Source organism: Musca domestica, unplaced genomic scaffold (assembly GCF_030504385.1).
Source record: "Musca domestica strain aabys unplaced genomic scaffold, Musca_domestica.polishedcontigs.V.1.1 9, whole genome shotgun sequence".
Taxonomy (NCBI): Eukaryota; Metazoa; Arthropoda; class Insecta; order Diptera; family Muscidae; genus Musca; species Musca domestica.
The window spans coordinates 4,756,271-4,776,758 of record NW_026712435.1 but is presented as its reverse complement, the minus strand read 5'-3'; the positions used below and the strand labels follow the sequence as shown (position 1 = coordinate 4,776,758).

The window sequence follows — 20,488 nt, the reverse complement described above, 5'->3', positions numbered from 1 at the left end:
ATTTTCAATTAGTACAGAAACCTAGCCGACAGGGCCATGGACGATTCCAAAAACTTCTATACATTAATTATTTATAATATCCTTAATCCTAAAAGACTTACTTAAAATTAAACACTAAAACAAATTAACAAAAAAATTGAAGAAAATTAACAATTGATTGACGGTTCCAAGAATTCCTATACATGACTACACTAAACTATTCATAACATCCTTAATTTTAAAAATCTCATTATTTTGTACAAATGATTCTTCATGTAACCCCTAGAATTGTATCAAATTTAAAACTCTATCATAACTTTTGCGGAGTATAGACCAAAACATTTGAGGCCCTTTGTGTATGGTTGAGCTATATAAAATGGACACTAAAAACGTTTGACCCGAAAAATTTCCCAAGTGTAATTTCCCGCAGTGTAATTCCTGACGATAGCACTTACATGTGAGTTAAGGTTACTGTTGTACTCTTACGTTTGTGTAAAAGATTTAGTTGTGCTTTTACGTTTTTAATAAAAGACTTGTTGATAAATTAACAAACTTGAGCAAGATTAATTCTGGTTATTTCTGCAACTAAAATACGTTACAAATATGATGTAGCGCGTTGCTACTTGGAGTGTAAGACAATTGTGTAGTGTAGTGACTGTGTTGTCTGAATGACTGAAAGAGACTGAGTGAGTGAGAAAGAGTGTTGCTGAGGGTAGTTTGTGTGTATGTGTGCCTTCATAATATTCGATGCCTAGTTTTTGAATGTTCACAGTAGAACCCTAACATCTCCCTTTTTGAGACTTCTCGGGGGTCCTGGATATTGGCTGTACAGGATGTCTTCGAGAAGTGATGCGTTGTGGAAGCATAACCGGTGATGATGGTGGAGTTGTGAAATCTTCATCCGTTGGTGGACTAATGTTGAAGTCTTCTAGTAGGATTTGAAGAGGAAGTTTATCATCTTGCTTTGCAGGTACAACATCGTGATCGGCTTCTCTTAGTCTGAGTTGATCTGCGTGACATCTCACGGGAATTTGTCGATTATTCACTTGAATGAGAGTATTGTAGGTATCATTTCCCACTTTATTGATAATTTCACCTGGAACCCAGTAGTTTTTATTACCTTTGAAGTGTTTAGCGTAGACAAGATCTCCAGTAGTGGAATTTCATTGTTTGGTGCCGTGGTTACGGTTGTACTGTTCCTCCATTTGAATGTTTTTGCGTGCGATAGATTTGCTTCTTTCTGCTCCTATGTGTCCGCTATGCAGTTGTTTGAGAATTTGTTTTCTGTAGCATTCGGGTACTATTATGCGCGTATTGAACATAAGACAATTATCTGTTATTGATATTGAATCTTGCCTGTTGAAGTATGGAACAATTGATAAATCTATGTTATTTTTGTTTTCTGACCAGCCGTTGTATACGTAGTTTGAAACTGTTTGTAAGGTTGGATTTTGATTTTTGGTAGCAATTTGTATCATTTTGAAACTAACTGGGAGTGTTGATACGGCGTCTGCGATATCATCTTTTTCTAGGTTGATGGAAGCTATGATGTACTCATCTGATGGTTTTTCATGTGCGTTTATCAATCTTGACAACGTCTGCGTGTCCAAAATCCTTAGTATTGGTATATTTTATATCGAAAGGTGTAACCTGTTTGCAGTATAGACCGGAATACCTTTTTTGGAATCAAATATTGTGAGCAATGGTTTATGGTCGGTATGTAGGGTGAATTTTCTTCCGAAAATCATTTTGTGGAAACGTTGTACGGCGAAAACTAGTGCTAGTCCTTCTTTTTCGATCTGACTATAATTTCGTTCCGTTGGAGTAAGTGATCTTGAGGCGTGATGAATGGCTTTGGCACTGTTGTCTGGGTAAGTATGGTATATTACCGTTCCGATGCCATGTGATGATGCGTCCGCTGCAATGTGAATTGGCAGTGGCGGGTTGTAATGAGTTAGTAGTAAATCCGATGTTAGAAAGCGTTTGAATTCGTCGAGAGATTGTTGATATTCTTTGGTCCAAAGGAATTTGTGATCGTTTTTTAAGAGATCATCTAGTGGTTTTCGGATATTTCTCATGTTGTAGACATACTTTCCATAGTGGTTTATGGAGCCCAGTAAGGATCGTACTTCTGAAATGTTTTCAGGGACCTTGAGATTCTGTATTGCAAGAATTTTGTCTGGATCAGGGCGTATGCCGTTTTTGTCTATGATTTGACCTAGATATTTGATTGATGGTTTGAAAAATTGACATTATTCGAATTTGAGTTTGAAACCGTAATCTTGAATTTTCTGTAATAACAAATTAAGATTAGTTTTGTGATCGTGAAGAGATCTGCTTGCCAAGACTATGTCGTCTATGTACGCTCGAGCTCTTTGGATGTCTGTGCATAGCTCATCCATGATTCGCTGGAAGGATCCTGGTGCTGATTTGATACCTGGAGTGAGGCGATTACATCTGTATAACCCTTTGTGAGTATTAATAGTGTGCAAGTTTTTGCTTTGGTCGTCGACTTCTACTTGAAGATATGCGTCAGAGAGATCCAAATGACTAACTATCGTGCAATCGTGACAGTCTGATAGAATTTCTTCAAGAGTAGGCAAAGGATACTGATTTGGTTCAGTTGAATTGTTGAGGCCTGTAGAATAGTCTGCACAAATTCTAATTTTACCGTTCCTTCTACTCACGACTATTGGCGCTGCAAATTTTGAAGATTTGACTGGTGTGATGATGTTTTCTTTTTCAAGTCTATCTAGCTCTGTTTCTATGTCTGTTCTTACGGCGCATGGTACTGGACGTTTTGCAATGAATGTTTCTTTTGCGTGTGGAAGAAGTTTAATATGCACTTTGATTTTTGTACAGAGGCCCAGACTGCTGTTATCGAAAACAGGTTTGTACTTGCTTCTCAGGTTAGATATGTATTCATCGTTTGATATTTGGCGACACCAAGCTGAAATTGGTTTGTCCCAAATGTTAAAACTTTGTATCCAGTCGATACCCATAATATTTAAGTTATCGATTTCCGTGACGTAGCATTGTAGAGTTAGCGTTTTGTCTTATACATTGATTGACACTTTCCAATTAGGCTGATGCTGTTGGAATTTACGTCTGTTGCAGTATCATTTGTTTTGTGTAGGTGTGGTTTACCTTTAGATTTCCATGTTGATCATGATATGATTGAAATATCAGATGCTGTGTCTATTTGTAATTTGACTTGTTTCTCGTTTATCTCCACGGTAGTGTATTTTCGCACGGTAGTGTATTTTCGTTGGCTTTGTATTTTGTTTTGTCCGACTTGACTTTGACTTTGTCTGTAGTAGACTTGCCTCGTTTTGCACTTTTGCAAAAGTTATCCTTGTGACCTGTCTGCTGACACTGTGAACATTTATGACTTTTAAATGGACAGTATTTTGAGTAATGCATATCTCCGCATAACCAGTAGGGCGTTTTAGGAATTTTATGGGAATATTTGTTGTTGTTCTTGGCGAATTTCTTAACCGCGTGAATTGATTGCGATTGATGCTCGATCAATGTATTGTCTGTTTTCAAATCCATGAGTCGTTGAGTTTCATCTACAAGAGTGTTTAGAGTTGTGGAGTACTTTGCTTCGTCTAGCAATTTGAGTAAACGTAAGCGAATGTCGTTGTCTTTGCTTGATTTTAAACGTAAGACGTAGATTAGACACTTGAATTGATCCACTTGCATTTCATTTAGCTTGAAGAGTTCGCACTGTAAGTTGACTCTACCGGCGTATTCCTTATAGTCTTCTCCATCAAGTTTTTTCATTTGTAAACACTTGTAGCGTTGAGACAATTGAGTTTCTACCTTACCAAATAATTTGTTAAGTTTCTCTAGGGTGTCCTTGAGACTCATTTCTGTTGGATTCTTTGGAAGAACGTAGTTCCTGAATCTTTCGTGAACACTGTTTGAAATTTTTCTCCAGAGTAACGCAACTTTGTCATGATCGTCCAAGGATTGGGCTTCTTTCTCGAAAACGTATTGGTAGCGGTTGTACCACGCTAGGAAAATTAATCCGCTCTCCGGTTCATAAACGAAGTCTGTCATGGAATGCGAAAGAGATTCCATTAATGTTGCTTTTGAAGTGCTGGGGGTCGTAGCATTGTTGGTGTTTCCAGCAATCTGTTCTTGAAGTAGATTTGTTAATTGTTGTAGTAACTGCGTTTGAAGATTCATAGCCGTTTGCTGTTCAGCTAGTAATTTCACAATGTTATCGCTTGACATTTTTTTGCAGTTAATTTTTGCGTAGATAAATTGAGATGAAGGAATTTATTTCCTTATTCAACGTCCTCGTCGCCAGTTGTTGTACTCTTACGTTTGTGTAAAAGATTTAGTTGTGCTTTTACGTTTTTAATAAAAGGCTTGTTGATAAATTAACAAAGTTGAGCAAGATTTATTCTGGTTATTTCTGCAAATAAAATACGTTACAAATATGATGATGAATGAGTGAGTGAGAAAGAGTGTAGCTGACGGTAGTGTGTGTATGTGTGCCTTCATAATAACTATGATGCCTAGTTTTTGAATGTTTACAGTAGAACCCTAACAGTTATCGAATTTACCGGTCAAAAAATCGATAGTAATTTCTGAATTGAAATCCTGGCAATATGACTTTAATTTAACTATCATAAATAAAGTTTCATCGATTTATAAAAGTTAAGGATCCCATAAAGTATGTTAAAGAGTAAAAATCTTTGTTGATTAATTTTTTATGTCCGTGAGCCTCTTTGTTCACCATTTGCAATTTACGATAGATTTAATATGTGTCTTTCAAACTTTGCACAGGTTTTTATATTATTCTTAGGATGATTGATGTTGCAAGAGTTATATATTTGTTCCCATTTAGATATAGCCCTCATATAATATTATATCCTAATATTCGTCGACCAAATGTACTCTAATTTGACCGATTTGAGGTATTTTAAAGTGCTCAAAAGCATTTTTGAGGTTAGAAATCATTTGTTAAAAATTACAACATAAGTCCACTTTACGATATTTCATCGTATTTAATTCAATTTTCAAACCTCTATTATCAGTATTATAAAGGCCTTAGCAATATTTTCCAAATCAAAAGTAATTATAAATTCGTAAATTTTAGAAGATCATGTTGTAAGGTATTTAGTTTTTACCACCGTAAAATCCTATGTCAATTAAACTATATCCGTCTGTGTGTGCGGCCGTTCGTGTGTAAAATATTTAGGTTAATCTTTCATCTTTTATACAATATTCTTAGGAAGTTATAATATGTCCGTTTTGTTTAGGTATAATAATACCACTAAAAATTGTGCATGTTTTGGTTACAATTTCTACCGAATTATCTGTAACTTGACATTTAAAGTTTTCGGTATTGTGAAATCAATACCCACAATAAATGTTTAAGAATTTTAAGCATTTTCAATTCCAAAATGCATTTTGAAACAATTCTACACAAAAATCCATATCAAAATAGAAGAGTCAATTTTTTCAGTTCCGCGATTTTTATAGAGGTTTTTATCAAAATTTTCTTTCATGAAAACGTTTTCACCCTAATTACAAATAAACAAAGCTGTTCTCAACTGCTAAACTTTTTAAAATATTTTTTTTTAACATATTGATTTAAAGAAATAGGTGTGTCCAGTTGCTCTGAATTCATGCAGATATCTAGGGTGGAGGGCGAATCAAAATTACGTCGTATACTGTGGAACAGATATCTTCATCTTTTGTAAATTGCAAAATAGAATTTTAGGTAAATCGACCAAATGGGCGTGGCCACTGTTTCTTTTCATAAAAACCTAACTCGGGGTAGAACATTTTGAAAAAATTATTCAAACCGTTCAAACCTAATGACCTGAATATCAGTTCTAATGACCTGAATTTTCGTACATTCGACCGAATTCAGTCTAGAAGCAAGTACATCAAATTTGGAGAAAATCAGTTCAAAAAAACTGCAACAAATTCAAACGACATAATTTTTACATTTTTTTCAAATTTAATTGAATGAAAGCAAAAAATGTCGGAAATAGCATCAGTTTTTAGAATAAGTTTAGATTTGTTCGAATTGGTCACCTTTGGCACGAATTACGGCCTTCAAAAGGCCAATGAAACCGTCACACGCTGCCCGAATGTTGCTCTTCGGTATTTTGGGCCATTCCCGGCGAAACGCTTGCTTGCGGTGATCGACACTTTGGTATTTTTTAGTGCCAACCTTGCTTTCCAAAATACTCCAGACACAATAGTCAAACGGATTGGTATCCGGAGATTTAGGTGGCCATTGTGCGCTGGCAATGAAGCGAGGAACCTCATTTTGTAAACATTCTTGGGTGGCGCGTGCTGAGTGCGATGGTACTGAGTCCTGTTGGAATGTCCAAAGTCCTGTTGAAATGTCCGAAGATGCACATTTTCATCTGACACGATCATTTTGTTTGTTTACAAACTGTTGGACAAATTCGGCAGATCACCACTTTCGGCCAAGCGAAGAAACCCATTTTCCATTTTGTGGAACTCGGCTCCAGTATATATTTTTTTTAATATAATCCTTCTCGAAGTGGTATAAAAGATTAAAATGTCTCCGTCAAATTAAGAATTGGATATGCCTCCTATATATTAGTTCCTTCTGAAACCAAACTATAACTGCTCTAAAGCCTAATGTTGATAAGTGGTATGATCTACTTCAAATAAATTCTTTTGTTACGGGAGCTCTACTAAATATGTATAGTGGTGTAGGGTAGAAGGTTTTTATTTCCATTCCGATATTTATACATGATTCTGAAGAGTCAAATTTGTTATCAAGGACATAACACATTTTAAAGGCAACTGATCTTATCCTCCACAATTAAAATGAATGGGAATTAATTGTTCTACTATCTCTTGATCTGTTAAATGTGTTTAATACCTTTAACTTGTGTATTTTAGGCTCAAAATTAAGATTTATTCATTTTTGGGAAATGGATCACAGTTGGTTGCTGTCAACGGTAAACAGTTTGACACACTGTCTCTATTTAGTGGTGTACCTCAAGGTTTTATCTAGGGACCACATCTGTTCCTTTTTTATGTTACTGACTTGCGTGATACCATGCACTTTGAATCTTGTGGAACCTTGAAGTTTGCAGATGACATTTTTATAATTTTCATTTAAAATATTGATAGCTTATCATTTTCAAAAAAAAAAAATAAATAAATAAATAAATAATAATAATAAATAAATGAATAAATGATAAAGAGGATCTATTGCTCTAACAAAAATTCGAAAATGTTGCGACACACCTATTAGCTGCTTTCAAAATAACACATAAATACCAGTACAGTAGAACTTCGACAATTCGTAATCTTCTATAATTCGTAATAAACTGTCGGTCCCTTGAAAAAATCTCGATATTTCGTAAAATTTACACGCATTTTGGTCCCCTCGATAATTCGTAAATTTTTCATCTCAAAACAAATTATAATCTCATAAAAATGTTATAATTTTGTTGTTAATATCTTTTTATTACAACTGGTAACGCACCAAATGCATACCGTCAACAATTCTTGCGAAATTACACAATCACTTAGCGCAGTCAACGGCTTTTACCGTTAGTTTTTCTTTATGATGTTGTGTGTGTGTTTCATTGTCAGTTTGTTCGCTGACTCAGTGGTGGTATGACAAGAAGGAGAGCGAAACATAGAATGGCAAGCAAACGTACGAACAAAACTTTGTCTTTGTCGCAAAAACAAAACATTATTGAAGCAGTTGATAATGGAACAAAAAAAATTGACGTGGCTAAACAATTTGAAATCGCTCCATCGACGCTTACTTCAATATTAAAAAAGAGAGATTTCATTTTGCAATCTTCTCCTAGCAGCAAAGCAAAACGGCAAAAATTACCAAAGTTTCCCGATGTAGAAAAGGCTTTAGTTTTATGGTTCAGACAATGCCGAGAGTCTAATTTGGAAGTTTCAGGCCCATTATTAATGGAAAAGGCCAATTTTTTCGCAAAAAAGTTAAATGTGAACAATTTTAAAGCAAGTAACGGCTGGCTTGATAAGGTAAAAAAACGAAACAACATCACGTATAAAAAAATATGTGGAAAAAGTGCTGCCGTCGACGAAAATGTTTGCTTAGAATGGAAAGAAAAACTTAAGGATCTCATAAAATATTATGATGCCAATGACATTTTTAACGCAGATGAGACTGGTCTGTTTTATAAATGCTTACCAGATCACACTTTTTGCTTTAAGGATGAAAAGTGTCATGGTGGAAAACACAGTAAAGAAAGAGTGACTTTACTATTTGCTGCAAACATGGATGGCACGGAAAAACTAAAGCCTCTATTGATTGGAAAGTCAGCAAAGTCCAGGTGCTTTAAGAACATAAGAACGTTCCCAGCAGAATACCGGTACAATAAAAAAGCTTGGATGACAACTGAAATATTTAACGAATGGCTTCAAATGTTGGACAATAGCATGAAGAGTCAAAACAGAAAGATTGTTTTATTCGTTGACAATTGCACTGCACACAACAGGTACCCCGATCTTAGCTATATAAAGGTAGAGTTCTTATCGCCTAACACTAGTTCCGTCCTGCAGCCTTTGGATAAGGGTATAATTAAAAATTTTAAAACATTATACCGCAAAGATATGGTTACAAACCTAGTAAGTTGTATAGATGGGAAAAGAGAATTTGTATTTACACTACAAACATCTATGCTTATGGCTTATAAAGCTTGGATGAACATAAGCCAATCGTGTATTCAAAATTGATTCCGAGCTTGCGGTTTTGTTAAGGATGTGATCTACAATGTATCCGATGAACCGATTGTAAATATCAACAACGAATTCCAATGTATTCCTTTTAATTCCGAGAATGTCGTTACATTTGAAGAATACGTAATGTGTTGATAATGACGTTGGTGTTACTGGAAATCTGGGAGATGGCGATATTTTGGAACAAGTTTCAGTCGAAAATGATGACGATGATGTTGGCAATCGCGAAGAAGTTGTGACCCAAAAAGATGCTAAATCATCAATCAAAAACTACGCTCTTTTTTTTATCAAACCATGCTGTTGACGAATCATTATTTAACTATTTAGAAAACTCAGTAGATAAAATACGAGAAAATAGCCTTAAACAACCTTATATCACAGACTTTTTTCATGTTTAATTTCATTTATTTTAGTTTTTAAATCAAGTGTGCTTATTTAAGCTATATGAATTGAAGTTTTTGTTTTTTTTTTCTGAATTTTTATATAAATATTTTAATAAATGAAAAAACCTCGATAATTCGTATTTTTTTTATTTTAATCTCGTTAATTCGTAATATCGATAATTCGATAATTCGTAAAAATTTGCTGGTCCCTTGATTGAATTACGAATTATCGAAGTTTTTATGTATTACTCCAATAGCGTATAAATAATTTATTTCAATGGGAAGAATTCATTTTTTTTTCGATTTTTTAGATTTAGCATTAATTTCAATATTAGTAATATTCGGTCGCTGTGAGTTTGGTACATTTAGTTTTTACATTGACCATAACCAAAAATCCAGCCTCACATAGATATGAGGCAATAAAGTTGAGGAGGACTTTCATAGCTTCATGAAATAGGCAAAGATACTTCCCAGCAACCCAGAGCCAGAATTTCGTTTATTGTTTGCGATTGAAAGCACATTTCAGTTATATAAATAAATGAGCTCTTCACTCGCATTTGTCGACATATTAGTTGGCCCAAAAATAGGTTAAATATTCCCCCAAACTTTTCAAAGTTTTACATCTTTTCCTCGAAATGAATGCCAAAGTTATTTCTTCGGCAATTGCAGCAAGTTTTTTCATCTTGGGTTGCACTTTGTTTTCTACTAATTGAGTTTTAAGTGATTCAAAACAATCATATTTACCGTTCTTAAAACAACTCTTTTTGTCGTTAATTTAATGGAACGATTTTCATTTTAATTACATTGTGTTAATGTTTTCTGAGCTATTGTTTAATTGGACAAAATATATTTTATTGTTTCATTATATCATTATAGCTTGGGAGCCAAAAATTGGAAAAATTATATTATGGTTTTTGCACTTTATTATAAATAATATTATTTTATAGTATTAAAAGCCCTGTATTATTCTTTCTCGACATCTCTTCAATAGTGTTTGAAGGGTAAAAGTTTGGTCGGTTGAATTTATGGCAAAAAAAAATTTGAATCGCGTAGCCGGTGTTGGACATACCGGAGAGGAGAAAATCCCAAGCCGAAGGCCGGCTTTCATGAATTTTATGACTAATATCTTCCGAACTACAAGAGATACCAGCAGATTTTGGAAAGGCTAGAGTGTAGTATGTACATCATAAATATCAATTTTCTTGTATTACTCCGGAACCCCATGACTTAAATCTTTATCAAATAACCGGCGTAAAAAAATTCCCACGGCAAAATTCTTGATTTGTGTTTGTAAATATAACACAGCATTTTCATACATTCAGAACTTTATATATCTCCGAGTCCGATTCATTTAAAACAGTCCTTAATTACAAAAAAAAAATAATTTTCGAAAACTGAATACCCTAATTTCCTGCGTAAAATGGCATCTGTGTGCCTGTGTAACAGCCATAAAAATCTGGAATATGTAATTGATAAATTTTATGAAATTTTAAATAGATTTAAACTGGTATGGGTTCCAACTACTAGAGTTAAAACTTATAATAAATATCCATTGATAACCCTTAAGTTATCAAGTTTAAAAAATTCTAAAAATAAGCTTCTTCGTAAATATAAAAACTCAGGCTTAACAATAAACTATACTTATTACTCTGCTGCTAGATCTAAATATACTTTAGAGTCTCGTAGATTGTACGATCTTTACCTCGGCAAGATTGAAACAAATTAAATCCAATGCTAAATCTTTTTATGATTTCGTTGACCTAAAACGAAAGGTTTCCTCAAAGCCATCAGTTTGAAATATAACAATAAAGAATTTGTCAAAGGCACAGATATTGCTGAATGTTTCGCAGATTTTTTGCCACAATCTATTCCAGTACATCTTGCCATATTAAAGATTCGTATCCTTATAAGTTGTCTCAGGCTGATCAAATTTGTATGCCTTTTCTACAACGTAAAGAAGTGTCCAATAGTCTGTAGTTTATAATCAATTAAATATACAGGATGGTATACCTACAATAATTCTTAAATATTGTTCAAAAACTTAACACTTCCTTCAACCATATTGTTTAATTATTCACTTAAATTTGGTGACTTTCCTACTTTGTGGAAAAAAATCTTATATTATACCTTTACATAAGTCTGGTAGTCTTACGAGTTATAGAGGAATTGCAAAATGTAGTGTCATTCCAAAATTGATAACTGGAGTAATTTCACTGAAAATTCAATTTATATTGTGTCCATATCAGCATGGTTTTCGTAGTGGTCTTTTAACTACAACAAATCTTATACAAACTACGTCAACAGTAATAAAAGGATTTGTTCAGCGTAAACAAACTGACACAATTTATACTGATTTTTGTAAAGCTTTTGATAGGGTTAACCAAGAACTTCAAACATATAAATTAAATTATATAGGTTTCAATACAAACTTAATCAAATGGATATCATCTTACTTACAAGATAGATCACAACTAGTTTTTTTTGAAGATTATCTATCCAAATCGATTAACGTTCCATCGGGTGTTCCGCAAGGAAGTAACCTTGGGCCGGTCCTCTTTTTTTATTTATCAACGATTTACCTAATTCCATAAATTACTCGAAATTGTTAATATACGCAGATAATGTTAAATTATTAATTTCCCATAATTGTGATAAACAAGCTAGTTTACTTCAAAACGATTTAAATGGCCTCTTTTAATGGTACAGGTTAAATCGTTTGGATTTAAATTAAAGCAAATGTGAGCATATGTGCTTTACCAGATCTTCTTCTCTCATATTGCAATATAATATTGATGGTCATTCATTATCAACTGTTGTTGTTGTTGTAGCAGCTCATACATCTGTGTTCGTTCGGTTTCCATTTTCTGACTCCATTCAATCAGGTTCTGCCTCTAAGTCCAGTCTCAAAAGGGATGCAACCTGTATGGGTTGTGTCCATAACGAGACTGGAGTTAGGTGAGTAGGCTTGGCTGGGCAGCGAAATAGGTTCAGCGTGTTCTCATTTTAGAAAAGCGATGGAGCTTCTTTTGGCTTTGGATGCAAAATATCGAATATTACTCAGTCCACTCTGTGTTGAATGTACATTTTACATTTTTTGTGAAAAATTCATATTTTACCCGCACAATTTTTGAAAAAAACTTATATTTTTATATAGGTTTTTAAGTTCTAGCAGTACTTGCAGAGCATTAATCTATAACAATCATACACATTATTATAATTTCTATCATTTTTATTGTTTTTATAGGGGAATACTTAACTCTTTCCCTGATATTTTGTCCACGCACAAAGGAGCTATGCAGAAGAGAAAGGAATGTGAACGTCTTGCAGCAGAACAGAAGATGAGTAATTCACAAATGGTAGATGTAAATCGTCGTACTGATATTGTGTCTTATGCTGTTATGGCTGAAATGACACATTTTCGAAATGAACGGGAAATCCATCTGAAACAAACTTTAAAGTCTTTGATAGAGGAGCAAATTAAATTCTATACTGATATTGTTTCCAAGCTACAAGATGCATACGCACAATTTAATTGAACATAATAAGTTAAAAATATTATTGCAATGTGTTGAAACATGTTTATTCCAATTTTTATTTAAGAGGTATACATATTTATAGTGGTATTATTCGCACATTTTTATAGCATACTTATCAAAATGTACGTATATGTTATCGTATAAAATAAAACCAATAAAAAATAACAGAATTTTCACTAAATTATTAGCAATGTCAACTTCTGTTGGTTTGGTACTGAATAGATGTTCATTTTTAAGTCTGATTTTCATTTTTATCTGAGGAAGTTATGGTCAACATTTTGGATGATCGTGAGAGAAACATTTGGATTAAGACAAATTTAGTTCCATGTTGTACACGTAAAAACGAATTTCCAAAACTTCCTACCCAATCCTACACCCCAACAGCAATCTTAATTCCAAATTTCAGGTTTCCCAAATCAAAATTGTACCAAATTAAGTACATAAAACTACAAATTTCCAATCTTACATTCCGACATTAATATAATTTTTACATTTCAGGATTCTAACTTTTAAGAACCAAATTTAGTACCGTTTAGTACTTTTCGTATACATGAGTACACATTTCCAAAACTGCCTCCTTATATCAACCCTACTCCTCACCCTTAATTCACATTCCAAATTTCACCCTTTTGTACATTCATCATACATTTCATCAACGACCTCAATCCAAATTTAAGAGCTCTAGCTCTACTGATTCGTCAAATTTCGTATTATTCTAGTACAAATGTCCAAAAACCCAGCCTTATCTGACACCTTCAAATCATTCGTTTAGGCGTTGATGAAACCTTAAGTCAGTCAATCAGTCAGTCAATTATTTTACTCTTTTATAAATATAAAAATACTAGCTGGCCCGGTCCGCGTTGCCGGCCCGTAGTTTTAGTCTTTAATGCAAATTTTCTATAGCATAATATTTCACAAATCTGGCTCATAAAGGTGAACAAATTTTAACATAAATATTGAACCGACTAAATAGAAATAAATACCTATGGAAGGAGGGCAAAATAATTTCTGAATGGTCAAAGTTAATTACGCTTTTACACCCATTACCATAGCACCTCAGATTGCGCTTTAGAGTCCCCAAGAAGTCTATGTTCTTGTTCATAGTGAAATTCAATGACAAATAAACAATGCCCGTGTTGTTTTCCGCCAATAGGTAAAACTCACTATAGATCGGCGGCACTGTGGACTATATGGGGACTATACCAAAATATTTACCTAAGTTGGCATTTTTCTGTAAGGTTCTCTACTCACAAAGTAGCCTAAATACAGCAAAATGGATTGGATAATGTGGTAAAGACAAGACCACGGTCATAGCTGAAATCAGGGATACATTCACACCAAAGTGAAAAGATAATTACTTTTTCAAAATCGCCAAAAATCCTGTTAGGGTTCTACTGTAAACTTTCAAAAACTAGGCATCATTGTTATTATGAAGGCACACATACACACAGACTACCCTCAGCTACACCCTTTCTCACTCACTCAGTCATTCAGACAACTCAGTCACTACACATCACAATAAGAACGTAAGAGTACAACAACTGGCGGCGTGGACGTTAAATAAAGAAATAAATTCTTTCATCTCAATTTATCTACGCAAAAATTAACTGCAAAAAAATGTCAAGCGATAACATTGTGAAATTACTAGCTGAACAGCAAACGGCTATGAATCTTCAAACGCAGTTACTAGAACAATTAACAAATCTACTTCAAGCACAGATTACTGGAAACACCAACAATGCTACGAGTCCCAGCACTTCAAAGGCAGCATTAATGGAATCTCTTTCGCATTCCATGACAGACTTCGTTTATGAACCGGAGAGCGGATTAATTTTCCAAGCGTGTTACAACCGCTACCAACACGTTTTCGAGAAAGAAGCCCAATCCTTTGACGATCATGACAAAGTTGCGTTACTCTGGAGAAAGATGTCAAACAGTGTTCACGAAAGATTCAGGAACTACGTTCTTCCAAAGAATCCAACAGAAATGAGTCTCAAGGACACCCTAGAGAAACTCAACGCTACAAGTGTTTACAAATGAAAAAACTTGTTGGAGAAGACTATAAGGAATACGCCGGTAGAGTCAACTTACAGTACGAACTCTTCAAGCTTAATAAAATGCAAGCGGATCAATTCAAGTGTCTTAGGTTTACAATCAAGCAAAGACAACGACATTCGCTTACGTTTACTCAAATAGCTAGACGAAGCAAAGGACTCCACAACTCTAAACACTCTTTTAGATGAAACTCAACGACTCATAGATTTGAAAACGGACAATACATTGATCGAGCATCAATCGCAATCAATTTGCGCAGTTAATAAATTCGCCAAGTACAACAACAAGCATTCCCAAAAAATTCCTAAAACGCCATGCTGGTTATGCGGAGATATGCATTGCTCAAAATACTGTCCATTTAAAAATCATAAATGTTCACAGTGTCAGTAGACAGGTCACAAGGATAACTTTTGCAAAAATGCAAAACGAGGCAAGTCCACTACAGACAAAGCCAAAGTCGAGTCGGACAAAACAAAATACAACGCCAACGCCGTTTTCTCATCGAAACAACTCCAACTCCAACAATTGCGAAAATGCACTACCGTTGAGATAAACGAGAAACAAGTCAAATTACAAATAGACACAGCATCTGATATTTCAATCATATAGGTAAACCACACCTACACAAAACATATGATTCTGCAACAGACGTAAATTCCAACAGCATCAGCCTAATTGGAAAGTGTCAATCAATGTATCAGACAAAACGCTAACTCTACAATGCTACGTCACGGAAATCGATAACTTAAATATTATGGGTATCGACTGGATACAAAGTTTTAACATTTGGGACAAACCAATTTCAGCTTGGTGTCGCCAAATATCAAACGATGAATACATATCTAACCTGAGAAGCAAGTACAAACCTGTTTTCGATAACAGCAGTCTGGGCCTCTGTACAAAAATCAAAGTGCATATTAAACTTCTTCCAGACGCAAAAGAAACATTCATTGCAAAACGTCCAGTACCATACGCCGTGAGAACAGACATAGAAACATAACTAGATAGACTTGAAAAAGAAAACATCATCACACCAGTCAATTCTTCAAAATTTGCAGCGCCAATAGTCATGAGTAGAAGGAGCGGTAAAAATAGAATTTGTGCAGACTATTATACAGGCCTCAACAATTCAATTGAACCAAATCAGTATCCTTTGCATACTCCTGAAGAAATTCTATCAGACTGTCACGATTGCACGATATTTAGTCATTTGGATCTCTCTGACGCATATCTTCAAATAGAAGTCAACGACCAAAGCAAAGACTTTCTAACTATTAATACTCACAAAGGGTTATACAGATTTAATCGCCTCACTCCAGGTATCGAATCAGCACCAGGATCCTTCCAGCGAATCATGGATGAGCTATGCACAGACATCCAAGGAGCTCGAGCGTACATAGACGACATAGTCTTGGCAAGCAGATCTCTTCACGATCACAAACTAATCTTAATTTGTTATTCAGAAAATTCAAGATTACGGTTTCAAACTCAAATTCAAAAAATGTCAATTTTTCAAACCATCAATCAATTGTCTAAGTCAAATCATAGACAAAAACGGCATACGCCCTGATCCAGACAAAATTCTTGCAATACAGAATCTCAAGGTCCCCGAAAACATTTCAGAAGTATGATCCTTACTGGGCTCCATAAACCACTATGGAAAGTATGTCTACAACATGAGAAATATCCGAAAACCACTAGATGATCTCTTAAAAAACGATCACAAATTCCTTTGGACCAAAGAATGTCAACAATCTCTCGACGAATTCAAACGCATTCTGACATCGGATTTACTACTAATTCATTACAACCCATTACTGCCAATTCACATTGCAGCGGACGCATCATCACATGGCATCGGAGCGGTAATATACCATACTTGCCCAGACAACAGTGCCAAAGCCATTCATCGCGTCTCAAGATCACTTACTCCAACGGAACGAAATTACAGTCAAATCGAAAAAGAAGGACTAGCACTAGTTTTCGCCGTACAACGTTTCCACAAAATGATTTTCGGAAGAAAATTCACCCTACATACCGACCATAAACCATTGCTCACAATATTTGGTTCTAAAAAAGGTATTCCGGTCTATACTGCGAACAGGTTACAACGTTGGGCTCTTATCCTTCTCACCTACGATTTCGATATAAAGTATACCAACACTAAGGATTTTGGACCCCCAGACGTTCTGTCAAGATTGATAAACGCACATAAAAAACCATCAGATGAGTACATCATAGCTTCCATCAACCTAGAAAAAGACATAAGGTATGATATCACAGACGCTGTATCAACACTCTCAGTTAGTTTCAAAATGAGACAAATTGCTACCAAAAACGATCCAACCTTACAAACAGTTTCAAACTACGTATACAACGGCTGGCCAGAAAACAAAAATAACATAGATTTATCAATTGTTCCATACTTCAGCAGGCAATATTCAATATTAATAACAGATGATTGTTTTATGTTCAATACGCGCATAATAGTACCCGAATGCTACAGAAAACAAATTCTCAAACAACTGCATAGCGGACACATAGGAGCAGAAAGAAGAAAATCTATCGCACGCAGCTACGTATATTGGCCGAACATCGACAAGGACATAGAGACTTACGTCAAGAAATGCAGCAATTGCCAAAACGCAGCAACAAGTCCAATCAAAACCAACCTTTGTCCTTGGCCCACAGCAACACGCGTTCTCGAACGTGTTCACATAGATTACGCCGGTCCTGTAAGAAGCATTTACTACCTCGTAATAGTGGATTCATATTCCAAATATCCTGTCATATATAAAACTTTAACAACCACGACCGCAACAACATTAAGGTTACTAACAACTTATTGTTCACAATTTGGAAATCCAGAAAAATTTTATCCAACAACATTTTCCTCAACAGATTTCGAAAATTGGTGTTCTCAACGAGAAATAAAACACACACGAACAGTTCGATATCACCCAAGTTCCAATGGTCAAGCAGAAAGATTCGTCTACACTCTCGAACAATCTTTAAAAAAATCAGAGGGAAAGGAGACGGCATATAATGCACTACAAACATTCCTAGAATTGTATCGTTCAACGCCGAACAAAAACTCTCCTAATGAACTTTCTCCAGCGGAATCATTCCTAGGCCGAAAAATGAGAACAGTATTCGACTTAAAGCAAAGCCTCTACCAGTGAGTCAAGAGAGAAACATTCAAATGGAGGAACAGTACAACCGTAAACACGGCACCAAACAACGAAATTTCACTACTGGAGATCTTGTCTACGCTAAACACTTCAAAGGTAATAAAAGCTACTAGGTTCCAGGTGAAATTATCTACAAAGTGGGAAATGTTACCTACAACACTCTCATTCAAGTGAATAATCGAAAAATTCTCGTGAGATCTCACGCAGATCAACTCAGACTAAGAGAAGCCGATCACGATGTTGTACCTGCAAAGCAAAATGATAATCTTACTCTTCAAATCCTACTAGAAGACTTCAACATTAGTCCACCAACGGAAGAAGATTTCAGTAGGCATCATTGCTATTATGAAGGCACACATACACACACACTACCCTCAGCTACACTCTTTCTCACTCAGTCTCTTTCAGTCATTCAGACAACTCAGTCACTACACATCACAATTGTAACGCGCACAAGTAGTAAGTAGTAACGCGCGACCTCATATTTGTAACGTATTTTATTTACAGAAATAACCAGAATAAATCTTGCTCAAGTTTGTTAATTTATCAACAAGTCTTTTATTAAAAACGTAAAAGCACAATTAAATCTTTTACACGAACGTAAGAGTACAACATTTTGTATTTTTTTTTTGTTCAGTTTGTACTATCATATTGAATTCAGTGATTTTTTTGTGAACAAAATAAAGAATAATTTTTCACTATATACATTTTTTCACAAAAAAAAAAAAAAAAAAAAATGAAATAAGTGCGAAATACGATGTTAAGTGATATCTACCTTTCAACTCCAGGACCTACATCGTGGTTCAGCTGGAAGATGCGAACACTTTTAAACAAACAAAAATGACCGAAAAAGCCTAATGGGGCTCATTTAAAAGCGTGGACCTACTTCTTCATGTGACAATAATCCGTCCAATGAGAGCTCAAAATGCAATATTCTTTGGGAATACAATCAGTAAAATACCAAATTTAAAGGGTGCAAAATAGTAGAGCGAATGGGACTTTTAGTAAGAAAAGGATTTCTATTCTCCAGAAATTCTTCCCAAACATTCAAGATACCTTAAATCGCTTCTGGAGGTCATGATATCGATCATAACTCACGGATAAGGGTACAACCCGATTTCACATTTATTGGGCATCTTGGCTTTTCTTTTTCAAGGGTCTTGACCACATGTTCCAATCGAATTTGCTGTATTTAGGCTACTTTGTGAGTAGAAAACCATCTTATAGAAAAATGCCAACATAGGTAAATATTTTGGTACAGTCCCCATATAGCCCACAGGGCCGCCGATCTATAGTGATTTTTACCGATTGGCGGACAACAACACGGACTTTGTTGATTCGTCATTGAATTTCACTATGAACAAGAACATAGACTTCTTGGGGACTCTAAAGCGCAATCTGAGGTGCTATGGTAATGGGTGTAAAAGCGTAATTAACTTTGACTATTCAGAAATTATTTTGCCCTCCTTCCATAGGTATTTATTTCTATTTAGTCGGATCAATATTTATGTTAAAAATTGTTCACCTTTATGAGATTTGTGAAATATTATGCTATAGAAAATTTGCATTAAAGAAGGGCCAACTAGTAGATTATAAATTTGCTAGTTTTTTTGAAATGTTCTAAATTTTCTGCACAAAAGTCAATATCCGGTTTATTGGGAGTTTTATCTCAAAATTTTCTATCACAAAAATTTTTCAAATGCAATTACAAACGACCGATGATGAGTTACTAAAACGTGCTTTACTTTACTAAACACGTGCTTCTGTTGCATTTGTAAAATTTCCATGGCATCAATTGTAAATATCTCGATCATCAGACCAATATTTTGGAAAAGCTAATATTTATTTCAATAATAAACGTCCGTTCAATTAAAACAAAAAAATGCAAAAAACTCAATCACCTGAGTTCCGTAGAATTACTAATGCAAGCTAAGGATAAATTTTTAGTTAAACAAAAATATAAAAGACAAATTGTAAACATATTAAGTTAGTTATTGTAACGGTTTTGAGAATAAACTGCAATACTCAACAAATAAATTTGCGTTGAAAAAAACTCGGTAGAATCCCCGAGTGCATATAAAAAATAAAAAAGGATCTGTAAAAATCAATTTCCTTCTCGAGTAAAATCCTCGAGTGGACAATAAAAAATATAATAAAGAAAGAACCGGTGAAAATTAATTCATTTCCATAAGCTGCAGGAAAATTATAGGAATTTCCGGCCAATTTCGAGGTATATGGTCGTTTCTGGAGATATCCTTGGATCAGGATAATTTCATTGGCCAATATGTCTTCCCGGGCAATATGGGTATCTACGGAAAGCTTATGAAGTGTACTATCCATTGCCTTTATGAAAAGTATAGAAAATTCCGGTAAATTCCAAGGTATATGGTCATTTCTGGAGATATCGTTCGATCAGGAAAATTCCATTGGCCAATATGCCTTCCAGGACATTTCAGCCGGTACAATATGGGTACCTTCGGAAACCTTATGAAGTGTACTTTCCATAGGCATTAGGAAAATTACAGGAATTACCGGCCAATGGCCAATATGGTCATTTCTGGAGATATCCTTGGAACCGGATAACTCCATTGGTTAATATGCCAGTACA

At 34.8% G+C, this 20,488-nt stretch overlaps 2 protein-coding genes across 2 annotated transcripts in view; both read left to right on the top strand.

Moving 5' to 3' along the window:
* LOC101901712 (sorting nexin-33) overlaps positions 1 to 12,815 on the top strand; it is an 89,876-nt gene extending 77,061 nt beyond the window's left edge. The window contains exon 4 of the mRNA XM_005188426.4: positions 12,343 to 12,815. Coding sequence (XP_005188483.1) covers positions 12,343 to 12,634 — 292 coding nt within the window. The 3' untranslated portion in view covers positions 12,635 to 12,815. The remainder of the gene's footprint in view (positions 1 to 12,342) is intronic.
* Positions 6,797 to 12,336, top strand: LOC109613547 (tigger transposable element-derived protein 6-like). Its single transcript, XM_020038521.2, has one exon. It carries the CDS (start codon positions 7,612 to 7,614, stop codon positions 8,710 to 8,712), a length of 1,101 nt encoding a protein of 366 aa, XP_019894080.1. The 5' UTR covers positions 6,797 to 7,611; the 3' UTR covers positions 8,713 to 12,336.
* Positions 12,816 to 20,488: the final 7,673 nt, after the last annotated feature.

What these genes read in the sequence shown, in the direction of transcription:
- LOC109613547 (XM_020038521.2), top strand. Translation starts at nt 7,612, where the DNA reads ATGACAAGAAGGAGAGCGAAACATAGAATGGCAAGCAAACGTACGAAC.